The 16,433-nt window shown below is 32.7% G+C and overlaps 1 protein-coding gene across 1 annotated transcript; it reads left to right on the forward strand.

Annotated features, from left to right (window-relative positions):
- Positions 1 to 10,738: 10,738 nt before the first annotated feature.
- Positions 10,739 to 14,547, forward strand: LOC142542767 (NEP1-interacting protein 1-like). The gene is made up of 5 exons (XM_075649586.1): positions 10,739 to 11,055; positions 11,378 to 11,529; positions 13,480 to 13,563; positions 13,725 to 13,889; positions 14,280 to 14,547. The coding sequence occupies exons 1-5, from the start codon at positions 10,908 to 10,910 to the stop codon at positions 14,400 to 14,402; spliced, it is 672 nt and encodes a 223-aa protein (XP_075505701.1). The 5' UTR covers positions 10,739 to 10,907; the 3' UTR covers positions 14,403 to 14,547.
- The last annotated feature ends 1,886 nt before the right edge of the window (positions 14,548 to 16,433 follow it).

Consider the following 16,433-nt stretch of genomic DNA (forward strand, 5'->3'; position numbering starts at 1 on the left):
AGTGCTATAACATTATGTTCACAAGAGAATAATTTCACCCCACTGTAAGATGCAATTATTGGTGTTGGATGTAATCCGAGTGATAATACAAAGGCTGGGCCACAAGTTATGAAGGCAACTGATGATAATGAAAGGGTGGACAAATGAGTCATTTGGGAGTGACCCGGTTGATGATGATGACATTGGACTTGATGATGTTTCAATTGGAGATGATGAAGACTCACTAGATGATAGTTTTCATCAATCTGATGAGGATGTTGGTTCGGAGTCTTCTACAGAGATTGATGCAGGAAATGATAGAAGAAGACAACCGGATCCACATAATGAAGAGGCCACAGAGTGTTGGTATAGGGACATTGAGTTAGAGGATGAAATAATTAGTTTGGCAAGTTCTGATGATGATGATTCTTGTCCAAAACATCATGTTTTCTCTGAGAGAATGAACATGAAAAGTTTTGAACTGGCAATGGGTGTGAACTCAAAGATATGCATGAATTTAGAAGTGTTCTTGCTGATTGGACGGTAAGATCCGGAGTGGAGCTGATATTTAGAAAGAGTGAGAAAAGAAGGGTTACTGTAATGTGCAAAGCAGGATGTGAATGTAGATTAGATGTCAGTTTGGTAATGGGAGGACCAACGTTTCAGATAAAAGCTCTTACTGGAAAACATACATGTGTTAGGGCGAGTATAAACAAGTTGACAACCTATAAATATTTGTCTAAAAGGATTGAAATGATTGTGTGTAAAAATCCTGCAATTCTAGTCGATAAGCTTGAAGGACTTATCAGAAGAAAATGTAATGTAGAGGTGAGCAAATATAAACCATACAGGGCCACGAAAACTGCTCTAGAAAAACTTAAAGGAAAGTTTAAGAATCAATATCTTAAACTTCGGGATTATTGTGAGACTGTCAAGAATTATAACCCATGTAGCAAGATTTTAGTGAAAAAGGATCATTCATTTTCTGTGCCTACATTTCAGAGAATGTATTTTAGTCTTCAGGCATTGAAGTCTGGGTTTTTAGCTGGTTGTCGACCTATTATAGGTCTTGATGGATTTTCTTGAAAACAAATTACGGAGGACAATTGACAAATATGGAAATGAGAATATTTTCCCAATCTCAATGGCAGTGATGCAAATGGAGAATTTTGATAATTGGAAATGGTTCATTAGTGAGTTGGAGGACATTGGATTCAGGAGATGGACATTCATCAGTGACCAACAAAAGGGGCTGTTAGAGGCGCTTAATGAGCTTGCACCAGAGTGTGAACATAGATTTTGTGTACGTCATTTATACCAAAATTTTGCAAGAAAGCATGCTGGTGTAGAATTGAAAGGAATGTAGTGGGCAGTCGCAAGCACAACAAACAAGAATGAGTTTGCTATGTGGATGAAAAGAATAGAAAGCAGCTGATAGAAAAACTTCTCCATATTATGAGACTGCAGCTGAATTGTTGAAAAAAATCCCACCTACTCATTGGGCCATGTCTCAATTTCCTTATTTCTTCATTTTCTGATGTTATTGTTAATACCGTGACTGAATCTTTTAATAGCTATATTTTGGATGCCAAGAGATATGCCCATAATCTCAATGTTTGAATGGACTAGAACCAAATTAATGACAAGAATTCAAGTGAAGAGGGAGGGAATAGAGAAATACGAGTGTGAGATTTGTCCTAACATTGTTAAAAGATTGAATGAGAATGAACAAAGGAGCAGAAATTGTGTTGTTTTCTTTTGTGGAACGAAGGAGTACTAGATTCAGACTTCGAATGGACAAAATGTTGTTGATTTAGCAAAAAAAAGAATGCAGATGTGGGATGTTTCAACTATGTGGATATCCACGTGCACATGCTTGTGCAGCAATCAGAGAACATCAGATGCAAATTTCTGAAATTTTCTCCAATACTACAAGGAGGCCTACTTAAGGACATATTCTTACATGCGTCATGCAAGTACCAGGTGGAGATGATAATTGTAAGACAGAATATGCGCCTCTAGGGCCATCCGAGGCGAAGAAAAGAGCTGGGAGGCTTAAGAAGAAAAGGAAAAAGGGAATAGATGAGGCACAAAAAACTTCTACAAAACAAGGTTTGACCCACACATGCTCTAATTGCTTGGAAACATGCCATAATAAATCTAGTTGCACAAATCCTACGCATGAAAGGTCTAGATGTTATAAGGTATGAAATTGTGTAATGCCCCGAAAATTTAAAGGTCGACACGAACCACATGTATTTGAATTATTAGATGCTCATGTATTTTAATTAAATGTTTTAATTGCATTAATTAATTATTTTGTGCATACTTACTTGTTTAAAATATATTTTTCTATATGGTTACATTAAAATGTATTTTTAAAGATTATTCGAGTTGCGATCGAAGAACGGAGACCGAAGGCTGAAAAACATAAAATGATTTTTGTTAAATAATTATTTTTAATTATTTGAAATATGGTTAAGGGTTTTTCATATTTTCGGAAATAAGGGGTTTCGAGGTAATTTTATACGCCGGGACGTAAATTTTATCGGTGTTGGTTTTTCAACAAAAATATGAACTTTTTAGCAACCATGCTATTTAATCTACAAACTATTTTACCAAAAAATTATTTTAATATTCTATCTAAATCCTAATTAAACTAATGGGCTTAATTTAGAGGCTTAATAGGCCTAAAGCCTAGTTAGTATTTAAATAAACTATATAACACATGATTAGCTCCCCAAAACCCTACAATCCCTACACAAACACATGCCTCACTTCTGAAAATTCACCCCAAGACACACGGCTCACACACACCATGAAATTGAAGAAGAAAAATCGAGATTTTTTGCAAGGAAGAGTCTAGCCAAGGTCTTGCTCCGTTCTTCGCAATCGTCAACGTAAAATCGTGCGTTAATTACGCAAAGGCACGCCTATTCTTTCTTTCAAAAACCATCATCACATCATAGTATTCTTTTATGCATGAAAAACATGAAAAACAAGTAACATATTATGTATTTTCGTTTTTGTATGTATCATGTAAGTTTCAAGTGGGATTTTTTTATCCAAATTGTGTTGTTTGTGTGCATAAAGGGGCTGCCATGTCTAGGGAAGGTTATGGTATGATTTTACATGAATTTCAGACTCCTAAACACCACCTAAACACCACACACTATTCAAACGCATGCTGGTGCAGCAACTCGCTGTCATGGGAAGCAAGGGGCTCGGTTTTTGTTCTTCACGGCTAGGCTGGGCGTTGGCTGGTTCCAGGGGCTAGCCAAGGTCGTGAGGGAGTCAAGGTAAGAGTCCTAGCCATGCTAGGACTCGAGCTAAGAGGCTGGGAGGAGTCCTTGACAGCAAGGACTCCTACCCGAGAAGAGTCATGGACGGCGCACAACTTCTGTGCTTGTTGCAGACATGTGGGCGCGGTCCAGGGGGCCTGGGCTGGGTTAGGTCTACTCCTTGGGGTCTTAAGTGAGTGCTCATCACGATGGTTCAGGGGTGGCTCGGTCGGCTAGAGTCCTGGAAGCTAGAACAAGAGTCCTTGTCAAGGTGTAACTCTCGGCCAGCTTAGGGTAGTTGTGTGAGGGCTTCGATTTTCTGTTTGGGGTGGTTTCCGTGTGTTCCTTAGGTCCAGTAGGGTACTCTAGGGTGTTGGTCAGGGTTTGGACCAACATGGCTCGGGGGTGACTCGATAAAATCAAGAGATGGCTCGGGGTCGAAGTTTATGTGTCATATTAGGGTTTCCTAAGCTTTAAAACTTGAACAACGGCTCACGGGGGTCGATTCATGGTTCATAAGGGCTGAAATATTATAAAAAGACTAAATTTAGAATTTAGGAATTTTATATTAAAGTTTGGAATTTTTCGGAATTAAAACGCCTTCAAAAACAGTCCATATACGAATTATTTAAAAAGCCTCTTTTTAAGCTAAATAAAATTATGAGAATTTTAATTTAAGCTTAAATAATTATTTTGGACATGATAGAGTCAAGAAAATCAAGAAAACATCAAAAACGTAAAACGTCGCGTCCAGAGGGTAAAACGATCATTTTACACCTAGAAATTAGTAAACGTCATGGCAGTGCCCTATTTGCTCTTTTATATGCTAACATGATTATTTTAAATGTTTATGGATGTTTTTACGATTTCATATGTCAAAATGCTAATTTAAAATGATTATGGAATTTAAAATGTCCATGGATTTTTATGATGAAACGATAACGTTAAAAGACATGTTGCATGCGTGGTTTAAAATGAAAAATGTTATATGCATGATTTTTATTAAGTGATGATAACATGTTGAAGGATGTGAAAGGATTGTGACTAACACGATGATATGTTGGAGATATCGTGAGGGTTATGGTCCCAGTGGGAGCCCGACGATCGTATTTCTCGGATACGGATATGTATATGTATATGATGATATGTTAATACGTAAGGTCAAGGCCCAGTTGACGGGTGAGAGTGTCGCTGGTGTCCCCGCTGCCCAGTACTATGGTTACATGTAGATGGATCCATCGCCTAACACGTATATGAAATTCACAATCAACGATCTGAATTCAACAAACACGAACATTAACACGATCATGAATATGAACACGAATATGGACATGAATATGAATATGTTTAAGTGATATGTTTATGTCTTTTGAAAATGTTTTTATGCATCATGAAAATGTTTACGAAAATGTTTAAGTTTAAGTTTATGCATTTTCAGGGAAATGATATTTTAAGTACAAATATTTTTCACTGTTATATGTTAACTGTATTACGTATTACTTGTTATCAAAGATTGGACGTGTTGAGTCTTTAGACTCACTAGGTGTGTTGATGCAGGGTGAGATTAATGGCAATGATATTGGAGGCCTTGACGAGTGACTTGCTGGACTGTCGGTGCACATAACCCGAGGACTAGCGCTTCTATTTCCGCATTTAAGTTTATGACTATTAAATTAAGGATTTTTACGACATTTTACTTTATGCTTTTGAGAGATTTTTGAGAGGTAGTATGGGCTACACTTTTCAAATATTTATTGCTTTTTAGGTTTGGTAAAACGATTTACGATTTCATGTTTGACTTCTCCCTTTGGATTTTCAAGTACTAGTAGGATGTTTTATTTTAAAATGGTGACAAGATATTTTAAAGTATTTATATATAAGTATATTTTTAATTACGAAGATTAAGGAAAAAAAAATTTCTAGTACTTTTTAAGAAAACGAATAAGCAGACGTTTCAGATTGTGTTTGTTGATGCTTGAGTAACGGATAACTGGCTGACTTTATCTTCATTTTTCAGGGCTCATCAAGAATTCAAAGCAGGGGAAGAAAAAAAAATGCATCCAAGAATCCCAGTAAATTATGGATTTACAACTCTCATTGTGCAAAATATTTTTAGGGCACAACTCCTACCGTGAGTCGGAGAGCAGCAACTTCAACTCCAGTGTCACGACATCAATCACCGTTTTCAATTCCATTTCATTCACAGTCCACTTTAGTCTCACAACGACCTCCATCATCCTCACAGAAAGAACGGTCCTCTAGTGCAACACAACCACCAAAGGCAAGGTCTTGTAGTGCTAATTCTACTATTGCTCGTGCTTGTGCAAGTTCAAGGAAAGGTCTTGTAGTGACAATTCTACTCCTACTCCTACTCCTACTCCTCCTCCTGCTATGAGGGACAACTAACAATGAGCATCCGACCTGAACACAAGTCGTGTGTGTCAGATTCGGCTAATATTAGTCAAATATGAGTCATACAAGGAATATTCAATTTTTGTAACGAAACAAATATCGGATGGACTGATATTAAACATATCCAACCCATTTAATTTTTGTATATTCATTTTTTTAAATCAATTTCCTCTCCTCTTCAAGATTGTTTTCTCTATGAATTTTGTTAAATAACATATTGTTGATAACTGATTAATATGTTGTGAGATTTGTATGAATTATTGGTTCTATACAATTGCTACATTTGATATTGGTTGGTTGAAAGTGTTGTAAACTTATATATAACAAAGGGCATGTTAACAAAAAATGATGTTTTATAAACTTTATTTGAATATTTTTCTATTTAATTAATTGTTTTATGATCATAATGTTTGACGGATGGGTGTGACGGATAAAATCGTTATGATGGATGTGACGGATAAAACCGTTAACTTTGCTTATGAATCAGACTAGATATGATTTTAGATTTAGACCGATGGAATGAGTCATGGATAATTCAAAATTGTAACATGCCGGATATCGTGTTTCAATGGACCCGAACTGACACAAACCCATCTACGGGATCGAGAAGGTAGAATCCAATTAGGGTGACAACTTTTCCCACAAGTTTGGGGTCCCACGGGAAAAACCTAAAACGAGGATGTGGATCTCCGATTTTTTCGGGTTCGGGTTCGGGGATTTTTTTAAATCTCGATGTAGTTCGTGGCGGGTATGAGATTATGAGATTCATGTCCCCATCCCCGAACCCGCCACGAAATTAATATCAATAATAAAATAATAGTAATATTAATTTCAATAATAATAATATTATTATTATTTTTATAAATATTCATAATAATATTATTATTAATTATTTATATTAATATTAATATTAATATTATCACTAATAATAATAGATAATAATAAATTTTGGTATGAGAAATTCTTCGAATCCGTCATCGTCTTGCCATATTAATATTTTTGAAACGAAGATGGGGCGTGAATGGGAAGTTGATCCCCGAAGTTTCGGATTTAGGGATTCCCCGAACCCGAAAAAGCGGGGATCGGGACATGTATGGAATGGAGATGACAAACCCGCCCCCGCCTCCCCCCACCCCATTGTCATCCCTATATTAAATTCATTAATAACTTGAAAAGGTAACATATATTTCTTAGAACTAAAAAATATATGTCGAGATTAAAAGATATTTAATTTGTTTTTGGGAAAAAAATACATTGATATACCTTACATATAATTATTGAAGGTCGACATTTTACCTTTTTATTTATTGGTTGAAATTGTTAAGAAAAACCTACTTTGATAGTTTTTTAGATGATTTTAGGTAAAAATTTGTGTGAGATGGTTTCACGGATCGTATTTTGTGAGACAGATCTCTTATTTGGGTCATCCATGAAGAGTATTACTTTTTATGCTAAGAGTATTACTTTTTATTATAAATATCGGTAGTTTTGACCCGTGTTACAAAATACGTGGTCCATAAACTTTTTAAATATTACTTTATATGAAATAAAGTATATTTATATTTTTTTAACGGATTGTAATTGTGATTTTAATAAAATGAATTAATAGTATTTTGATTCTATAATAAAAAACAGATGGTTAAATATATATTTTTTTAAAGAAAAATAAAGACGGTTGAATAAAATTATTAGGAAAAACAGATGAATTAAGTGAAATGAGTTGGTGCTTGATTAGATTGGTTTTCCAATTATATATTGGCTGAAATCTGAATACCAAACATTTATTTAATAACTATTATTACTATCGTGACACTCATCAGTGCCGTATTAAATATTTTTTGTGTTTTTTAATTTTTTTGTAAAAAAAAATATATTATTTTATTATTATATGATACTTAAAGAATATTAACTAAATAAAATTTACTAAAATATTTTGAACTTTTAAATAAATCAGGGGTAAATTGAATAAAAAAATCTAAAAAAAAGATAGTGAGACGTACAAAAATTGCTAATAAACACATATCAGCAAATTTAGACAACGAATATTATGAAGAGTAAAACTGTAACTAAACTTTGATGTCACATTGACATACTAAAATTTATTATAATAAGATGTTCAGATTTGATAATATGTTCACATTTAACAATATAATATATATTAATAATTGACGAAAACTTGTGTGAGACGGTCTCACATGTCGTATTTTGTGAAACAAATATCTTATTTGGGTCATCCATGAAAAAATATTACTTTTTATCGTGAATATCGATAGAATTGACTCATATCATATATAAATATTCATGAGACTGTATCACAATAGATCTACTCATAATAATTTTACCATAAGCTCGTATGCAGTCATTGCTTTCAGCTCCAGACCGTATGAATATCTGCAAAGTAGCTACATATGTAATTATGGCCGGTAATAAAACATAAATAACCTTAAAAAGTTGTTATTATGGCCGGTAATAAAACATAAATAAACTTAAAAGGTTGTAATTATGGCCGGTAAAATGTAGAAATAAAAAAATAAATAAACCTAAAAGATTTTGTTGGAGTAAATGAAATTACAACTGAAAGCACGAGATGAAAATAAATTGTCAAAAAGTACAAAAATTTTATACGAAATATAAAAAAATGGGCATCAACTTTTAAGCAGTGCTGCCCACACACAGTCAACAATACATGCTCCAAGAAAAGCTGACCTTTGGCGCTGCTGCTATCCGTTTACCTTTAATAGCCACTGAACTACCAACTTCATTTATTAAAGTCCATGTCCTTCTATTGGTTATAATTTTCTCCTATGGATAAACTACAAACTAACATGTCTCTTTTGATACGATTTTACGGATTTTTATCCATAAGACGAGTTAATATTTTTTATATTTACAATAATAAGTAATTTTTTGCACAAAAATAATATTTTTCATGGATGACCTGAGTATAATATAAATGTTGCATCACAAAATTGAATTGTGATATCGTATCGTAAATTTTTTGTGATTTCAAATTAATCATAATAAAATCATTGGTTTGTTTAGAAAAATATATTTGACAATGAATTTTTAAGATAAAATAGTTTATTTTTTGAGTCATTAAGTTGAATTTCAGATGTATCGTAACTCAAACTAATTTCAAACTTTTCCCTCAAATATTTCCGTAAATCTAAATCATTCAATCGAAACACAGCCTCATGGTGTACTTGGGGAGATGAATTTAAAATCAATGAGTTTCAATTATAGTTTTATTAATTACAATGAAACAATATATCAACATCTTGTTTATTTACACATTAGTAATATAAATTAAAATGTATTTCAAACGACACTATCGTTGGGTGAACTTCAAATACATTATAATTAATATGAAATATTTTGTATTTGAAATTTAAAAATCCAAAAACAACCTCAGTGATTTCTCTTTTTCAATTTATTTTACATGATGTTCGCAAAATTATAAAATAACATTTTTTTCCCACAAGTTCAATACGTTTGTAAATTATTGAATTTTTATCCATTTTTTTATACATACATTGACATATTCCACAATGAGTATATCTCTTGTGAGATGGTCTCACGAATCTTTATCTGTGAGATGGGTCAACCCTACCGATATTCATTATAAAAAGTAATACTCTTAAGGTACCGTTTGGTTTATGGTATGAGATATATATTATGGAGATAAGTAATATTTTGTAATAATAAAATAAATTAAAAATGATAGTTAATATAGTGTTTGATTTAATTGATTTGATTGATTAAATTTGAGATAATATGATATTACAATTTTGTCATTGTTGAAAATATTAATAGAATATTAATAATATTATTTATTAAGGGTAATATCGTAATTTTATATTATTGATTTGATTGATGTGAGATAAATTATTACGAATTTGATTGATGTGAAATAAATAATTAATAATTTGATTGATCGAGATAAGTAATACTTGTACAAAAACAAATGATATGATAGTACTATTTATATTAGTACTTACAAGTATTTGAACCAAACCGTACCTTAGCATAAAAAATTATATTTTTTCATGGATGACCCAAATAAAATATATGTCTCACAAAATATGACTCGTGAGACCGTCTCACACAAGTTTTTGCATTCCACAATTGGGAGAGATTTACGTCCCTTCTATCATGTAGGGTGACAACAATAATTCGTGCTTAATTGTATATGCATATTATTAACTTAATATTTATCAACAATTTTTTTTTCTCATTTGAACCACAAAATGCGTTATTAATCATTTTTATATAATTTAAACGACATAAATAAATATAAATTAAATAAATAGATTTCGAATCTTTACAAGTATTTATTTTCGAACAATAATTCAAATTGATCGCGAATATGTTCGAATTTTTCGTGTCGAACTTGACTTTAAGTTCTAATTTGAATCGAACTAAAACAAAAAATTTAAGTGTTTTAAGTCAATTTGAAACTTTTTTTTTGTATCATATTCAACTCAATTCGACCAACTTGTTTATTTCTCAACGAGTTTGGTCCAAATTTAATAGATTATATCACAAAGTAAATGGTAGTAAAGGACAAGGAGACCCCCAAATGGGCCGGAGATGGGGTAAACCATAAATGAAGAAGAAAAAAGTTTGCTCCTCATGTCGAATGAACCTTGTCCCATATTGGATGTGTAAATGAATGGAATTGGTTTCTCTGTTTTTTATTTATATTCATCGAATTCGAGCCCAGTTCGAAGGTATTCAAATTTTTTCCGAGTCAATTTTGAACTTAAATTATTTTATTCGATAGTTCGTTAGAATTCGAGCCCAGTTCGAAAGGTACTCGAACTTTTTTCGAGTCAATTATGAACTAAATTGTTTTATTCGATAATTCATCGGTCACTGAACAAACTTTAATATTTTATTAATATAATATAATTATATATTAAATAAATAAAACTCGAATTTTTTGAATATTTATTTTCGATAGTTCACAAAAATGTTCGAAATTATCTCCAATGATATTTAACTCGAGTTAAATTCGAACTGATGTTTCAATCGAATCAGCACGCCCCAACTCCCACACTCCTTAAATGCTCATCTTTCCCTTGCTCCTCCGCTCCTCTGCCTTCTATAAAAGCTGACACTTTTCCTACGACTTCTCAAGATTTTTCTTCCAGATTTACAAGTCACTTGCTTGTCGATATTTTGCACCTACATTTCCACTTACATAGACAAGCGGTCACTTCAGTTTCTGCAAGCATGTCGATCAGTTTTTCGGCGGTGAGACGTTGGTTTTCTCGCATTCTGTGGTGGGTTGCGGCTGAACTGCGTGGTTACGCATCTGGGCTGGTCTTTGTACTGGTGAAGAACTTTGCTGTGGCGATGCTTACTTGCATTTGTGCTTTGGGTACGTTCCTTTGGTGCCAAATTTAGAGTGTATTATTAGTTTTCACCTGCGGATTTTGCTGGTAAACACACTCGAGAGTAAGGTTGTGATTTCTACTCCGTGTCCTAGATAGAAATGGCTTAGCTTCATGAGGTTCAATATTCACACCATATGCTTGATGAATGTTTCTTGCCTTGTCGTCGTTTCAGAATTAATTTTTTTTTCCACTTTCTGGATTATTTGTTTCAAAATGCTACTTCGGATCAGCTGAATTTTCCATGAACTGTGTTACCGGTGTTGTTTTTTTTTTTTTTTGTCACTATTTTTATTGGATTTTGTTTAGGCGGAGCCAGTGTAGGTTCAATCACTGGAGCACTCAAAGGCCAGACTACTGAAACTGGTTTCTTACGTGGAGTGGGTGTTGGAGCAGTGACAGGTGCCTTTACTGGCGTTCAATTGATGGAAATTATACTCAATGGAGAGCCATTTTCCAAGGTAATACTTATGTGCTTGTTGCTGTGACTAATGCATAAGCAGTGGCTGATGCAGTATTTTAATCGAGGGGCTGTGTTAGAAATTATATAATCACAAAGGCTGAAATTTCTTTCATGTGAGACGGTGAGAGTAACGTGACTGTCAGGTGCAATGCCGTAGTTTCTTATTGTAAAATTTGAATTGGAGGAAGAAATAATATTTCTCATTAAAAATATGTATTTGTGTGGTTGATATAGATGATGAAAGTCCTAACATTGCTAAGTTTCAGAGACAGATTGCTTAATTTGAAAGACTTTTGGCACATTTGGTAGACTGAAAAGTTTGAAGATCAAGCCAACTCCACAAGCTGTGTCACAATACATGACACTTTTCCTATACCAATATTCTCAGTCTATAGAAAGTCTAGATCATCTTTTCCTAATAATGAGCATTCGAAGAAATTCTGGCATTATTTACTCAATTGATTGAAATTCCGACCCCCTCTTCAACTTCTGTCAAAAGCAAATTTTAGTATCATAAATTCTCCTCACAGTTGGCGCTTCAAGATCATGTACGTTCAGTGCTCCCTACTCTTATATGTTGGTTTATTTGGAACGAGAGGAATAATGAGGAACATAAGGATATGGAATTCCAAGAAAATAATGTTATTTGGAATGTGGAAAAATATCTTATTATCCTAAAAGAAGTAGGATTATTGAAATTTATGCAGCTGAGTGGTGATTGGTTTTTAGCCAGAGGATTGAAAATTCATGTTATCAAAACCTACAAAAAATGTGGTCACTGGGGAAAATGCCCAAGAATGGATGGCTAAAACTGAATGGATGGGTGTAGCAAAAGGAATGGGTGGTGTGGGGTGTGGGGCAGTGGAATTCTTAGAACAATGTCAATAAATTGATTTTTTTCCTATAAAGAGCGCTTAGACTGGGCCACCAATATGGAAGCAGAGCTAAATGGAATATGGAGAGGCCTTAAATCTTTATCGAGATACAGGTATCATAAAATTTGGTTGGAAGTGGATGCTAAAGCCGCGATAATTCATAAAATGGATTGTGGGGAAAGGAATCTTCTGTAGATCTCAAGGAAAATTCAACTACTTTGTCACAATATGGAAGCAAAAGTCTATCACATTTCTGGAGAAGGAAATTTTGATTGCAAATTTATCGTCCAACATTGTTCAACTTCTATCGCATCTTACATTTTGGTGGCCGATTTTAATCCAACCTTCATTAGAGAAGCTCCTTTGTGCTATATGCTTGGGCTTCCTGATTTTAAGTCTAGATAGATTGAAGTCTGGTATCAACATATTCTCTTTTATTGTAAACAATCTACTGTTGTACAATTTTCTGTGCTGTCTTTATCTCTCACTCTGTCTTTGAGGTTTTCCTTTCCATCACTTTTATTAATATGTTGGTTGTGTCTCCCCCTAGCATTTAAAACAATTTCATTCCAAACACAATGGAGGAAATGGTGTCGATAAGCCGCTTTCATGCTTAAAGCTTGAATTGCTTTCTACTATGAGGGTCTATTGGTGTGAGGGCGGTTTTATGTTGTCTAAATATCTGCTAGAAATAATTTTTTTGGGGGGGTTTACAAGATCATGCTCATTTATGTTATCACTTGAAGTCATGGCTGATGGTGAGACTTCCATAATTTGGCACCTGAATTCAATGCTAGAGCAGATCGGTGTCACTTGCGACAACGGGCACATATACTTGAATTAGCATGCAGATTTGAAATGTGGCACTTCGTTACCATGCACAAGACTGACCAAAAAGGATGTTTTACTTCGTTACCATGCACAAGATACTGACAAAAAAAGATGCTTTATTCTTCCCTGAACCCATTTAAGATTCAGTTTCTTGATTGTCAAATGCAAAGTGATCATTTCCTATTGATGAATTGAGGACAACGAATGGAGGCAATTTGTTTAACTCAAAACTTGTGTTTCAGGTTGCATTTATAAGTAGTCTGGTAAACGGGAAGATATTTATGGAATGGGTGAGTCCTGCTGTGCTAAAAGCTTATCAATGGCAGGCAAGTGATTACTTGATATGCAACATCTCTCATCTGTCAAAGTGATTTTTTCGTTCATTTTTTTTTTGTTTGTAAGCTCAATGCCAAACTGACAACTTGTACAATAATTAATATGAAACCTTCTTTTGTAAAGTAATTAATATGAACCTTCTTTGTTTCAGATTAGTACCATGGAGACGGGTCTGAGAGAAATATCAGACATTTTTGAGGTCAATACAATAAGAGGATTGGCTCAAGATACAATCAAGAAGTTGCCGATCTACAAATTCTATGCCATAGAGATGACTACGTCTTTTTCAGAGACTAGTTGTGCAATTTGCTTACAGGTTAGCTGTCTATTGAATTGAGTCTCGTCCACCATGAGCAAAGTTAAAAAAAATATCAACTGAAATATAATCAAATAAATGCTCCACTTGGTTTTTGGTTTATTTACAACAATATTCATTTTACAGAACCTAAGAAGGATAAAGTAGTGAGATAAACATAAAGTTAAGTTTCAACTTGAGCTTAGTACTTCTCCTTCATGTTCAAACTCTGTCGTAGGTTTTTTAAGGCAAACAATAGTCGTTATCCTCAATATTCAATAACCAAGAACCGTATAACGCCCCATGCATGATGATGTTAAAAAATGAACTGCTGGACTTGTGAAGTTCATCTTCGTCAATACATTGTCTTATATAATGTTCGAGAATATCATTTCTCTCATCTCATTCTAGGATTTGAAGGATGGGGAATATGCAAGAGTTCTGCCAAGCTGTAGGCATTTCTTCCACCCTCATTGCATAGATGAATGGCTTACTCGGCAAGGGAGTTGTCCGACATGCAGAAAAGACGTCTGATGGGATATGTTGGATGAGATAGTTTGAAAATTTTCCAGCTTAAAGAAAAATTATGAGAGCAGCAAATAGATACATACTATTTTGTACTCACAACTATTTTGACATGGGTTGTATCGTGGATTTTGTTGATAGTATCTTTACTATTTGTCTTTTCTTGTCTATGGAGAAAGGGTCTCTCTCTTTCTCTTCTACTAGCATAAACGTGTGTCCGCACGTGAATCCATATTCTAAATAACTAAAAATTAAATTAATAATAAAAATATTTTTACTCTTTGTATAACGTGATCCAATCCATCAAACAATATTTCGCTCAGGAAAAAATAGATCAAAACAAATTATAAGAATTTTGAATAATGATTTATCAAATCAAGTACTAAATTGAACTAACATAACAATACAAATACAATGATATGAATTCTGAATTTATTAAGCAATGTAAGAGTGTAAGTAGAATTATATGAATGCATTTTAATTAATTAAGCATTATAAGAGTGGAAGAAAATATTTTAGTATATGATGATGTTATTTATCTACTCATTATATCAATTAATTGATAAATATTCTCCTAAAATTTAAAAATTACATCTTAAAAATCCAAAATAGTACTTACTTATAATTTTTGAATGATTATGAACATATAACAACAATTTTCATTTTAAGTTATATTCTAAATTATAACCACGTAAATATCGTAAATTCTAAATCTTTCAAAAACTTACATTTTGTTAGTCAATGAGTGAGATAAAAAAATAATAAAACATTACATTAGCTAAAGAAAGCATATTGACACATTGTATTTTGAGAAAAAAATTAATATATTTAAACACAAGAATTGAAAATAAAGTAAATAAATACTCAATTCACCCCTTCTAGGTATGACAATGGAGGGGAGCGGGTTCGAAGATGGGGATAATAAGCTCATATCCGCCGCGAACTACTTCGGAGATTTTAAAAAATACCCGAACCCGAACCCGAACCAAACCCAAAAAATCGGGGATCTCATACCCGTTTCGAGTTTTCCCCGCGGGACCCCAAACCCGCGGGAAAAGTTGTCATCACTAACCCCTTCTATGCCCAATATATATTTACTTAAAATAGTGAATTAAGAAAACTTCATTTCCAAAATTTTTATTAAATGGAGATTCAATTCCTTACATTAATAATTGAAATATCATTATTCTATCTCAGAAAAGGGTAAAAAAAAAATACCATCACTCTAAATTAATATTCGGTGTTATGTATCATCATAATCATTATTCCGTCATTTTTTTAGAATTACATTTGCTAAATTCGAAGCTATTAACAGAAAATTCGAATTGGTTTTCAATGTATATTTATATTTTAAGATTTTCTTATTATCGTTTGAAAAGTAAAATCATGTACACTATTGATGAATTCTATATATATTGGACATTAAAAATTTACCAAATTTGAATTAGAATAAAATATAATTACTTAAGTATAATAATATTTTCCAATTCAATTGATTATTATTAGAATATTATCAATAAATTAGATTTATATCGTGTCTAACTTCTTCAAATTTTTCCTTTTTTTGTTAATTAAATATTTGAGATGTGTCAGATGAATGATGATAATGTCATATTTATAATGTTCTAATTTTTTTTTTCATATTTTAAAATTTAATATATCATATTATTTTAAGTGATATAATTGTCATAACTTAATTGTTTTACAATCGTAAATAGATAAAATTATATTTTCCTCTATATAAATTCAAAGGCATCACAAAGATAGAAATTTAGAATTTTAACATAAAATAGGAAAATTAATTTTAGACTATTTTCACTCTTTCACTTAAATTCTAATTTGTATATATTATTTGCACAACTGGTGATTCTCATTACACCAACATAACTTCCAATTTAGTGATGGTAACATTATACTAAGAATTATTTGTGCGAATATCTCGCTCTTACTTCTTTTTGACTCATTTGTATCATTTTTTAAAACAATTTCATAATAATTTTATCTATATACCATTTGACTCTATTTTTTTTTTGATAATAT

Source organism: Primulina tabacum, chromosome 4 (assembly GCF_025594145.1).
Source record: "Primulina tabacum isolate GXHZ01 chromosome 4, ASM2559414v2, whole genome shotgun sequence".
Classification (NCBI taxonomy): domain Eukaryota; kingdom Viridiplantae; phylum Streptophyta; class Magnoliopsida; order Lamiales; family Gesneriaceae; genus Primulina; species Primulina tabacum.

Bases quoted from the DNA above. Each gene is read 5' to 3' on its own strand.
- LOC142542767 (XM_075649586.1), top strand. From the start codon at position 10,908: ATGTCGATCAGTTTTTCGGCGGTGAGACGTTGGTTTTCTCGCATTCTG. The intron at 11,530-13,479 runs GTAATACTTATG...CTTGTGTTTCAG, and splicing joins ATGGAGAGCCATTTTCCAAG to GTTGCATTTATAAGTAGTCT. The intron at 13,890-14,279 runs GTTAGCTGTCTA...ATCTCATTCTAG, and splicing joins GTTGTGCAATTTGCTTACAG to GATTTGAAGGATGGGGAATA.